This window comes from Chelonia mydas, chromosome 8 (assembly GCF_015237465.2).
Source record: "Chelonia mydas isolate rCheMyd1 chromosome 8, rCheMyd1.pri.v2, whole genome shotgun sequence".
Taxonomy (NCBI): domain Eukaryota; kingdom Metazoa; phylum Chordata; order Testudines; family Cheloniidae; genus Chelonia; species Chelonia mydas.
In genome coordinates this window covers 7,621,344-7,633,504 of record NC_057854.1, presented here as the reverse complement: position 1 = coordinate 7,633,504, position 12,161 = coordinate 7,621,344, and the positions used below count along the sequence as shown (strand labels likewise).

At 45.3% G+C, this 12,161-nt stretch overlaps 1 protein-coding gene across 2 annotated transcripts in view; it reads right to left on the bottom strand.

Moving 5' to 3' along the window:
* MGAT4B (alpha-1,3-mannosyl-glycoprotein 4-beta-N-acetylglucosaminyltransferase B) overlaps positions 1-9,143 on the bottom strand; it is a 91,783-nt gene extending 82,640 nt beyond the window's left edge. The window contains exon 1 of one of the 2 annotated variants that reach the window (XM_037906096.2): positions 8,830-9,143. In XM_037906096.2, coding sequence (XP_037762024.1) covers positions 8,830-8,926 — 97 coding nt within the window. In that variant the 5' untranslated portion in view covers positions 8,927-9,143. The remainder of the gene's footprint in view (positions 1-8,829) is intronic. The other variant, XM_037906097.2, reaches the window with a different exon arrangement.
* Positions 9,144-12,161: the final 3,018 nt, after the last annotated feature.

Sequence of the window (12,161 nt, the reverse complement as noted above, 5' to 3'; positions counted from 1 at the left end):
ACAAATGATAAACTGGCTATTTCCATTACAATCTCTTCTACATGTCTCTCTACATCAGTGGTTTTCAAACTTTTTTTTCTGGAGATCCAGCTGAAGAAAATTATTGATGCCTGTGACCCAATGGAGCTGGGGATGAGGGGTTTGGGGTGTGGGAGAGGCTCAGGGCTGGGGTGCAGGAGGGGGTCAGGGCTCTGGGCTGGGGGTGCAGGCTCTGGGCTGCAGATGAGGGGTTTAGGGTGCAGGAAGGCGCTCCAGGTTTGGGGTGGGGCTCAGGGGATTGGGGCGTGGGGCTGGGGCACAGGCTTACCTCCAGTGGCTCCTAAGCATGTGGATTGGTGAGAGGACGTTAACTAAGATGGGGCCAAGTGCTTAAATCATTACAAGAATTTTAAATCTTGTTGGAATATTGAAATAATTTAAAAGACTAACAGTTTTTCCTGTTAGTCCCCAGGTGGTTAGACCACATATTCCTGGAGAGGAGACGGGCTAAATACTGGTAATCAGAGAAGTAGTGGGATTTCATTGGATTTAAGATTCTTAGTGTTGGTTAATTGGCCTGTCTCAAGACAACAACTCCTTAAATGCCTTCTTCTAGTAACCTATTTAAATATTTTCTCCTGTTTTCATAAGATATAGTAAGATTGCTTACTTTGCCAACTAGAAACTGGCTGGTGGTTATTAATAACCAACAGGTTCACCTGCCCTGAAACAAAGCTCTTTTGCCCATCTGTAAACATTCTTATTTATGTAAGGATATACTCAAGAATGGATTCACAGTAAGTTTGGGAAAGAATGTATTTTGGTCTTAATTTACAGAGAGAAGAGTACACCTTGGAGGTGCTCCCAGTTTAAGCCAAGGGTTTGAACTCATGCTCAAGCCTAATACCCCTTCATCTACACACAAATCATGCTAACCCAGGGCTCAGACCCGAGGTCCCAGGAGTCCACGAGGGTGGAAGGTCTGAGCCTGAGTCAAGCTGGGACCCAGGGTTCAAGCCCTATTGTTTTGCAGTGTAGATGCAGACCCACTGCATTCTTGCTCTAAAAGTCTGCCAAAACCCAAAAGTATCCCACAATCCCATAGACTGTCTTTCTTTTTCCTCTGGATAGTCAAATTTGGTGCACAGTCAAGTTTTCTCTCACTGCACCATGAATGAAAGGCCAGAGTGGCCACATTTTGGGAGGAAGATAGGAAGTCTGGGATATGGGCATTGAACACAGGCCTGCACAATATAGTGTAGGTCAGATGTTGGGAACATTTCAGAAGTGGTGTGCCGAGTCTTCATTTATTCACTCTAATTTAAGGTTTCATGTGCCAGTGATAGATTTTCAAGTTTTGAGAAGGTCTCTTTCTATAAGTCTATAATATATAACTAAACTATTGTTGTACATGAAGTAAATAAGGTTTTTAAAATGTTTAAGAAGCTTCATTTAAAATTAAATTAAAATGCAGAGCTCCCCGGACCAGTGATCAGGACCTGGGCAGTGTGAGTGCCACTGAAAATCAGCTCGCGTCCCGCCTTTGGCACGCGTGCCATAAGTTGCCTATCTCTGGTGTAGGTGCTGGAGCCCCAGGTTGGGACCCGGGATTCAACAATTCCTAACTTGGGGTTGCAAATGAGTGTAGATACAAACCCAGGGACTGCTAACTCAAGTTCTGCTAACTCCGGGTTTACATTGCAGCGCAGGTATACTCATAGAGTCAACAATTTAGGCTAATTACATTGAGTTATTTAATTTTAAGACAGTTTTGAGAACTAAAACCTCTTATATGAAAAACAGGAGTGTCTAGACATTTTTGAAAACAGTATTTAATTTCCTGTAAAACTCTGATAAACTTGAAACAATATCTCAGAAAATGGAGTTGAAACAAACTTTCAAAGTTATCTGAATCTTTCCTGCCACAAGAAGAACAAAGGCAGTTAAAGAAATGTTGCATATTAATTAAACAAACTGCATATTCAGGAGCTGAAAGTGTCATTAGGACGATCCCGAAGGCATGGAGCCAATTATAAGAATGACAGCAACCAATTTGAATCTAAACAAGCATGAAAGAGGTGTGTTTTTCTATAATTTAATGAAAATAAGGAGAAGGGTATAAAAGACTCTGAAATGAGCACCCCACATTCAGAGCCTCTGCTATTCTGCTTAGAGAGAAAGCATTTCACAACTCATCCTGTCCATCTCTAGAGGTAAGCTGCCTCAGACAGATAAGAAAATCAGAGACAACTCAAGAAGAAACCAATCCAAGTAAACCTCCCCACCAGAAACAAAGGTTTTTACCTTTAAATGAAACATAAGTTGGAAGTAACCAGTTCTGTTAAATGTTTCCCACCACAAATGTTCTCCAAGTTTAAAGAATGAAGACTTCAGTGTGTTTACAAAAGAAGTCAATTTTAATAAGGATATTTCTAGAATTCTTTGTGTGGGCTTAAACTCCAGTTTTCCTTTGGGAAAAAAGGGGAGGGGGAAATTGGAATAGGAACACTTCTAGATTTATTGCTTGGATATCGTAACCGTGCATTCCTTTCACAATCACATTTCTTCCTAAAAAAGTGTTCACTTGGTTAGTCTGCTTGATGTTTGCTCGTCCTGGGAAGACAGAAGCAGAAACTTTCTGGAATTTCTTTGATTAGCTTTAACATTTTGTAATGTAATAAGCTAAATGTGCAATTTTATATTTCTAAACATTCTAGCTACAGTAGAACCTCAGAGTTATGAGCACTTTGGGAATGGAGGTTCTTCATAATGCTGAAATGTTAGTAACTCTGAACAAAACATTATGGTTATTCTTTCAAAAGCTTACAACTGAACACTGATTTAATACAGCTTTGAAACTTTACTATGCAGAAGAAAAATGCTGTTTTTAACCATCTTAATTTAAATTAAACAACCACAGAAACAGTTTATTTACCTTGTCAAATCTTTTTTTAAACTTTCCCTTTTTTTTAAAAGTAGTTTATGTTTAACACAATACTGTACAGTTATTTGCTTTGTTTTGTTTTTTTTGTCTCTGCTACATGATTGCGTGCTTATGGTTCCAAATGAGGTGTGTGGTTGACTGGTCAGTTCATAACTCTGGTGTTCTACTGTATAACACTCTTGTACCTATACCTTAATATTCAGTAAAGCAGCAAACAAGTTTATAACAACTTTAAAAATTTATAATAATTTTATTAATATTTTTGCATCAGTATTGAGGTCTCCACCCCACAGGATCCTTGACGGGCTCTTGAAAGTCAGGATCAGGAATTAAATACTCCATGCAGCTTTACACTATTTTTCCTAATTGCATCATCGGTATAAGTGATGTTCTATAGCCACTCCTCATTAAAGAAACTTCGACAATAGGCAGGAGTTCCAGCTTTAACAAAGTGGACCAACAAGCTGCTGGAGGAAAATCTATTAAAATCATCCAACAGGTTTTCAATTACCCCCGTACACTATCCTTCTAAAGCGGAGTTTTGGTTCCCCGCACACCTCATCTGAAGGCTTACTCCCATTGTCCATGCTTTACCTATTAACTGAAATAATGATCATTACTGGAATTATCAGGAAGTGACCTAAATAATATTCCTCTTCCCATCAAACAACCTGACACTTCTGTTATTCTAGGATTTAACCCTAGTTAACATTGGGGGGTGGGGGGGATGTTAGAATAAAGATCCCTTATTCAGCAAAGAAGTGGGAATACTAATGCAGTATGCGAATGGTAATTCTTTACATGGATTTCTTAACTTTATTTTCAAAATACAGTTTCAAAGTTCACATAGGAGAAGGGACTCCCACCATATGTTGCGCTGTAAAAGATGGGTACTTATTGCTGTGAAAGCACTCTGTGGATATGTCCAAACTTTCAGTTTCTAAAATACCACAAAAGCCTCAAAACAGGGTGCTAGACAACTCTACAAGCACTAGATCAGAAAGTAATTTCCATTCATCATAACAGTAAAAGTAATATAGAAGTTAGAATTTAGTCTTGCACAGAGAATTTGCGAGCACACATTGGGCATGCAACCCCAGTCCAAAACTGCATGACCATTCTCTCCTCCAGGAGAGTATGACAGGATGCCCCTAAGAGATCACCCTAAATGTTTCTTTCATTATACACTAGGGCAGAGGTTCCCAAACTGTGGGCTGTGGCCCAAAGGTGGGCTGTGACACAGTCCCGGGTGGTCTGCTGGCACAACCATAGGTGAAGTTTGGGGAGGCAACACCCCCTCCCAAACTGTGTACACTGATAGAGGGGAGGCACAATTTAAAAGTCTGGCCACCCCCCAACAGCTTGAGTCATGACTCCACCCCGGGAAGGCCCGCTCCCACCCGCAGGGCACCTGGCACCACCCTGTCCGACTGGGAAGCAGACAGCGAGGAGGAGCAGGACGCCAGCCTCCTGCTGCCGGAGTGGTTGTTGTCTATGACCCCCACCCATGGCCAGAGGAGACCAGCACCCCTGGCAGGGGAGGGGAAAGCAGAGCCAACAGGTGGAGGGCAAGGAGAAGGGGCCAACCCCGAGAGGCAGCAGCTCCCAAGGCGGCTGGAGGGTTCATTCCTGCTCTGAGATGCTGCGCCCCACGATCCGTGGCTGTCAAGCCTCCTGGAGTATCAGCCCCACAGTCCCCCAGAGCGGGGCTCTGCGGTGCCACTCTATTTCTGCCTGGACAATGCTGTATTTGGGACCATCATAGGTAATGGCCGGGCCCAACCTGAGCACCTGCCTCTACCTGGCACTGGTGGCCCCTGAGCCCTTCCCTCATTCCCAGGCAGGGGGTGCCTGTGAAGTGCATCGGGGTGCTGGGTGGGTGACTGGGGCAGGGCTTCCAGGTGATGAGCTCAAGGCACTGAGCGGGCTGTTGAGGTGGAGGGTTTCGAGGGGGATGGCTATGGCATCTGCCTAGCCCCTTTGCCCTATCGTTGGCCCTGGTCCCAGCTAAGTGTGGACACACAAATGCCATTACAATAGCAGGAAAGCTGCTGAACAGACACACACTGAACCCTATTACATGTAATCAGTTGGTGGCCATGACACTACTGAGTAACAAAATCACAGCTATAGCTTGAGAATGAACAGGTCGCTAGAGATGGTTGTTCCAAAACAGCACTGAGATACAATGGGGATACAGTAGAACCTCAAAGTTATGAACACCTCAGGAATGGAGGTTGTTCGTAACTCTGAACAAAATGCTGAGGTTGTTCTTTCAACAACTGAACACGGACTTAATACAGCTTTGAAACTTTACTATGCAGAAGAAAAATGCTGCTCCCCCCCCCCCTTTTTTTTTTTTTTTAAGTAGTTGACGTTTCACACAGTACTGTAGTGTATTTGCTTTTGTTTGTTTGTTTGTTTGGTCTCTCCTGCTGCCTGATTGTGTACTTCCGGTTCCAAATGAGGTGTGTGGTTGACTGGTCAGTTCGTAACTCTGGTGTTCATAACTCTGAGGTTCCACTGTACTTTTATTTAAGTCTCTTGTGTGGTCAGTTTGGCACCTTATCAAGGACTGGGAAGGAGAGAAAAAGCAGGCATCCTTTTAACATGCCACAATGCATATTATCCTTAAATGAAAGGTTAGAATTCTATTTTTAATGAAATATTGCAGAAAACACCTGCTTCTTTAAACAGGGCAGCCACACTTCAGGAAACTCCAGTTACTAATTTGCCATTCTGCTCATACAGTGAGGTGTTTGAGGTTCTTTTAAAATAATGAACAATGTCTGTGTCCATCACAGGAAAGCAGTTTTCCAGAGCATTCCTGTACATATAAATATGGGGAAGTTACCCCAGGGTTTGGCATTTTTGACTGAAAGAACATAACAAAACAGGTCATGCATTTTTAGAGGGGAAATCTCAAAAGTAATATTCAGCCAATGACACAGTTACAGACACATCTGCCCTAAAATCATTCTCAACAATCTTGCTATCTGGAGCTCTGTAGGGAGGTGGCTATAATGGGATTTAAACCATGCTAGAAACATAGTTAGCAGAACCTTTTAGTTGATGAGTAATGCGGGAAAACCAAATAATGTTTCATAAAAAGCTAAAATCAATTTTACAACAATAAAAAAGAATCGTTGTTTAAATGGAGGATGAGAGGGAGCAGAGCAACCATTACATTAGACAGATGGGTAGTGCAGACTTAAGGACTTTTAGAAGAGCAAAATTTAGAAATGAGTAGAGTCACTAACTGAACGAAGGGCCAACTGAGCGTGGAAGGTGCAGTACCCACTGGCTAACTCAAACCAGAGACAGACAGCTGCAATCGAGAAGCAACTACAGTAATTTTTCACTAGCCAAGTAAAAAACAGGACTTTGAAGCTGTGACTGACAGGTTGGGGAAAGGTGGCTATTACGTTGTTAGAAAAAAGTAAGGCCAAGCTTCACAGGAGAATCTCTCATATACATGTATATACGTGACCGCAGGCAGAGGGGGGTGCCTCTGGTAAATGGAATCTAACTTAAAAGCAGGGCCCTGTGTGCTCTTCAGAATTGTGCACCATCAGCTAAACTTTAATTTTTTTAAGTTATATTTCTAGCCCTCATACTTAAGAAAATGTTCTACATTTGACTGGAGCTGTAAATCTACAATGTATTGCCTGACTGGATTTTAAAACAATCTGAAATATGTGTTCAAAGAGAAAGTGAATACGGTGTTAATTTTGAAACCTAGTGATGACAATGTAAGTGTCTAATGCTGTTAACTGTTTCACTGCTGATCATTTTAACCAACATTCAGCTAGTGAGCTTTTCCCAAACTGCTCCCCGCACCTTTTCACATGCCAAAAGCTCCAGATGTCTCTTTTCCATTTCCAAAGTCTCCAGCTTTCCCCCCGCCCCCAATCATGTAAACAATACAGTTACATGTTCTCAATGCAAATTTCAGCACACTTGAAAATTAAATATTTAAGGGAAGTGTAAAATAAATTTAATTTGATATCATATTAAATAACACAGGGATTACTGTACTGGTTTTATTATTCATTTTCATATTTAATTCAATACAAAACTCCTTTTTAAAATGTTCGGCAGCTGCTGCAGTATCTACAGTCTGCAGCACTGGAGTGCTGTGGAACTCAAGGGCCTTGCCACAGAATATAGGTCACGCTTGCCACAGAGTACAGAGCGCCTTGGTAAAGATGTCTTCATTTGTTCATCCATATCCTGACCAACAGGCACTTGCTTTACATCACTCTGCAAAGACTCCTCTCATCAAATCAGCTCCACAGAGCTCTGCATCCACTTTCCTCAGCCAGCGAATTGTGGCCATGATGGGGAGCAGAGATGTTTGAACGAGGGGTGAGCCAGGACTGAAAAATACTTACATACTACAACGAAAAAGAAATCCCCAGACCGGCCAACCCACAGATGGGACACACTCAGAACGCAGCTACAGGAGAAATAAAGCAGCTCAGGATGATGACAAGGTAGCAAGGCAAAGGAAAATCCAGGCTCCAGCCAAGGCTACTCAGGAACGAGAGAATTAAGTACAGCCTATGATAACGGGTTCCCAGCGAGTTCAGGAAGCTATCAGTTTACCAGATTAAAAACTTGGCTGTACCAAGCATTAACTGCTGCTTGTCATTCAGTATATGGGATCCAACCCCACACAGGAGCTTTTGCGACTCCAAATGCCCGTCTTATCCTTACAGGTCCAGAGCACACATAAACAATGAGAAGTTCACAGTCGGGGAGAACAAGGGTCTAGTTCAGAGACTCATCACTAAGGTTGGGAGGAAGGGGAACCTAGAGCAGGGATTCTCAACTTTTTTCTTTCCGAGGCCCCCCCCAACATGCTATTTAAAAACTCCACGGCCTCCCTTTGCCACAGCTGTTTTTCTGCATATAAAACCCAGGGCCCGTGTTGGAGAGCAGTAATCAGGGCAATTGCCCAGGGGCCCCCACCACAGGGACCCCCGCAAAGCTAGGTTGCTCAGGCTTCAGCGTCAGCCCCGGCTGGCGGGGCTCGGGGCCTCAGGCTTCAGCCCCATGCGGTGGGGCTTTGTCTTTCGGCCCTGGGCCCCAGCAAGTGTAATGCCGGCCCTGCTTGGCAGACCCCCCTCGCAGCCCCTGGACCCCTGGTTGAGAACCACCGACCTAGGGTACCCAGTTTAAAAAGCTTGAATTATCATTGGTTGGGAAGCACTGGCCCGTGGGATGCACCTTTAGAGCTCAACTCTGGGCTGTGGAATTGGTTGCAAACGGAGAATAAACTTCAGGCTGAATCCCTAGAGGAAGGCACCCCGGACTGCGTATGTACACAGCACTGTGTTCCAGGGGATGCACGGGTACCCCTGAGGAGGGCGGAGAGGGAACTTCATATTCAGCAGCAGAAAGAAGAGGACAGGCAGAGCTAAACACAGAGGGGGGAAAGGAAGGCTGGCAGCTCCAGTGAGCGTCCAGGTCCCTCTCGCCTTTCTGCCTGCCCCATACCCCGAGTCCTGGGAGAGGGATCTAGGAGACATACCCTGGGGGAAGGGAATACTCGACAGCCCCTTACTCCAGAGGAGGTGGTCAGGGGGACGGAAGAGATCCTTAGCCACCCCTTTACTGCAGAAGAGGGCTTGCAAGGGGCTGGCTGCTTTAGGAGGAGGAGTGGGGGGGGGGGGAAGGAGACTTTGGGTGCCGGGCTGGAGGGGCAGGTCCCCAGGAGACTGGGGAGGGTCCCCAGGCTGGGTGCCCAGAGCGTGGCGGGGAGAGGGCTCAGCTCCGGGTCAGGCTCTGCGAGGTGCAAGGCGAGGGGCGCCGCGGGAGGGCCCCCTCCGGGAGACGGGGAGGGGTCGGTGCCTGGCGATGCCCGGCCGGGAGGCAGCCCGCGGGCTCCGGCCGCCCCTTACCTTTGTGCCCGCTGAAGGCCCCGTACCAGGAGAGCGAGAGCAGGGCGCAGAGGCAGCCGAGCAGCAGGGTGAGGAAGGTGCCATGGCGGAGCCTCATCTCCTCCTCCGCGGCGGCGGGGGAGGCCGCATGTCCCGGGCGCGGCGCGGCCTCAGCCTCCCGGGCCCCGGCCCCGGCGAGGAGCGGAGGGGGGGGCCGCCGCGGTGGGCGGGAGGGACTCGCCGCCGCCCGCTGCCCTCATGCACTGGCCGCGCCCGGCCGGGCCGCCCGCTCCAGCGGGATGGGGCTGCGGCTCGCGGTCCCCGGAGCAGGGAGGGGGCTGCCGCCGGGGAGGGGGAGGGGCGGGGATGGCACCGAGTTAAAGGAGCCGCGCACATGCGGCGGCCGGGCGGACGTGCAAGGGGGGTGGGTGGAAGGGGCAATGTGCGTGTGCAAGGGCGCCCCGCGCCTTGCCGTGAACAGGGGGCGGCGTGTTCACGTGTGCACGCGCAGGCAGGGCCTCGTGAGTGTGCCCGGGCGTGCCCGTGTCAACGGGGCCCTGGGCTTGTGCAAGCTGCTGGGCTCGTGCGTGCGGGGGCAAGCGTGTGCATGGTGTGTGTGTGTGTGTGTGTGTGTAAGTGTGCACGGAAATCCACGCGCAGATGTGTGTGTACGTGTTACTAAGACACAATAAACAGCAGGATGGTAACTTCTAACACTGCCCTACAAAAGGCTGGCAAAGCCCTTGCCCGTTGCGATACCGAATCACAGCAAGGCAGGTGAATGAATGAGGGCAGGCGACAGGCTTTGGGGACTTCACTGTCTGAATAATTAAAACAAGAATAATATTAAATACACAACGTCTTCTCCCATATGCAACCGGGAGCTTCCCTGCCATAATCCCATTTTGGGTATTTTCTCTCTCACTCTTTTACGATTTATTCTAAATATGATTCCTTGTATTAAATAATGAAACATTGGATAATACTGCTAACTCTTTGTTTTTCCTTCTGATGATTTATGTAATAGTGTTTTTTAAATAGCTGTATGAAATTAGATTCATTCTGCAATAGCCTTTTAACACTTTTAAATGTAAATATAAAAAGGAAAATTATGAAACACCCAAAACAATGAAAGCAAATACATTCACAGCTAGCGGGTAAACAAACCATAAATCTAAATTGCAACATCTTAATTACTGCCTTAAATCATTTTATTGTGCCTCATTCTTCATCTTTATTAGTATATTCAGAATATCAATATATTTACTTGGTGTCAGCTTTAACATCGATGTAGTTTTCAGCGGGTGAAGCTGCACAGATGCTGGGGATATTATATTCAAAAGTGTTTCCTTACTTTTCATTAGAGAACGCGAAGGCATACTCACTTTTGTGGCAACTAAAACGTGCTACATGTTGGGGGGAAAAACAGGATTATATCCTGCAGATTTTTTCAGCCCCACTGTATAACGGAAAAGACTGAATCATCTACGTTAAACTGAATTGCCCTCTCAATTCATCTGTGAGAATATGTCCTTGACAGAGAAGCTTTCAGCCTGAGGGGGATTATTGTTCTTAAAAGTTTTGGGAAAACATTTTACCTGACAAAATTTAAAACGTCATTTTAGGAGTTGGAGAGGGAAATGTTTATAATACAAACACAGACATACATTTTAGCTGGAGTAGTGCCAGTAGCAGGCAGCACTATAATAGACAAAATACCGTATCACAGGTTTCAGAGTAGCAGCCCTGTTAGTCTGTATCCGCAAAAAGAAAAGGAGTACTTGTAGCACCTTAGAGACTAACAAATTTATTTGAGCTCTTGTCAACTGCTGGAAATGGCCCACCTTGATTACCACTACAAAAGGTTCCGCCCCCCCCCCCCCGTCCCCCTTGCTGGTAATAGGTCACCTTTCCTGATCACTCTGGTTACAGTGTGTATGGTAACACCCATTGTTTCATGTTCTCTGTGTATATCATTAGTATACACTTGATAGCCTCACAGTGCCTTGTACCTGCTAGCAGAAGTCAAAGAAAATACATTAAAATAAAAAACACTGCATTAACATTGGTTGCATTCTATGTTAATCTGAAAGAAGAAGCAGCACAAAAACCAGCTGGATTTTTCCTCCTCCTGATATTTCTAAAGTTTGATTGAAGACACAAGATGCAATGGAATGGACGTGATGTGTCCGGATGTCCTGCACTGGGCTCAGCCAAGCCAGCAGCGCCACCTGCTGTTTCCACCATGGCTTTGAGCACCGGAGGGAGAGAAGAGAGTGCGTGGTATTTGTGGAGTCACTATTCTATTTCGGAAACGGAAGTTAAGAGGTGGGCTTGCGCTACCTAACTATACTGGGTGCCTATGGCGTGGTGGATGGGGTCTGAGGACGAGAAAGAGAGAATGCCTGTGAGCTCTCTTGTATAGAGGCTGCTTTCAACTAAAACCTCATAATCAAACATTCCCAACCCTTAAGGGATTTGGAATCTAAATCCAGATCTAAAGGTGAGTTTTGCAGCTGATCCCCACCTCTGTAATGGGCCAAACCAAAACCCTGGATCCAGGCAGCCCCAAACTTTGTCAGAGAAAGGGGGTATCAAAATACAGATTTCAGATCTGAATTGTTTAGCTCTTTCTGGTCCTTCTTTAGATTTATATTCACAAAGCACTGGTGCTACACACACATTTGTCTCTAGTGGGATGAAGGAGAGGAAACGGAAATGGAAGAACAATGTGCAATAAAGGTAGCACAATATAGAAGGGTTCAATCCTGTGTTTTCCAACAGGTTTAGTTCTTAAGTCTAATGTTCTCATTTCTTTCTAGTTCTCATTTTGTAATGTTATTTTCCATCCCAGGAAACACTAAATATTCCAGAGAAGTAGGATTAAACCCTCTGTGTCATAACCTAATTTATCACCCCTCCCACCCACACAATATGTCACCCTTATCATCCAAAGCACATTTCTGAGTGCTTTCTCTAGCTGTCTCCATAGCTCATTGAACTTGGTATGAAATTGAAAATATGCTGAAGCAGTGCAGAACAAAACAGACTGTCATTGACAAAGGCCCTGCACACCAGAAATATCTTTTATTATAGAAAGACTAACTAAATCATTATAAATAAATATGCCAAGGATTTTAAAAGGCAGTTTGTGACAACAAAGTGGAGGGGATTAGATTGGCAGCCTCTGTTACAGAGCATGATGGAATATCCGCACTGATTCATGACATTCTGCACTAGATTATAGTTGTTCCATAACTGGAGTTGGAATTATGTCACAAGAGGCCGGAGCTCAGTCACAGCAATTCCCCCAAGGTACATGATATGGTCATGAAATGTTCATCATGGGAGCA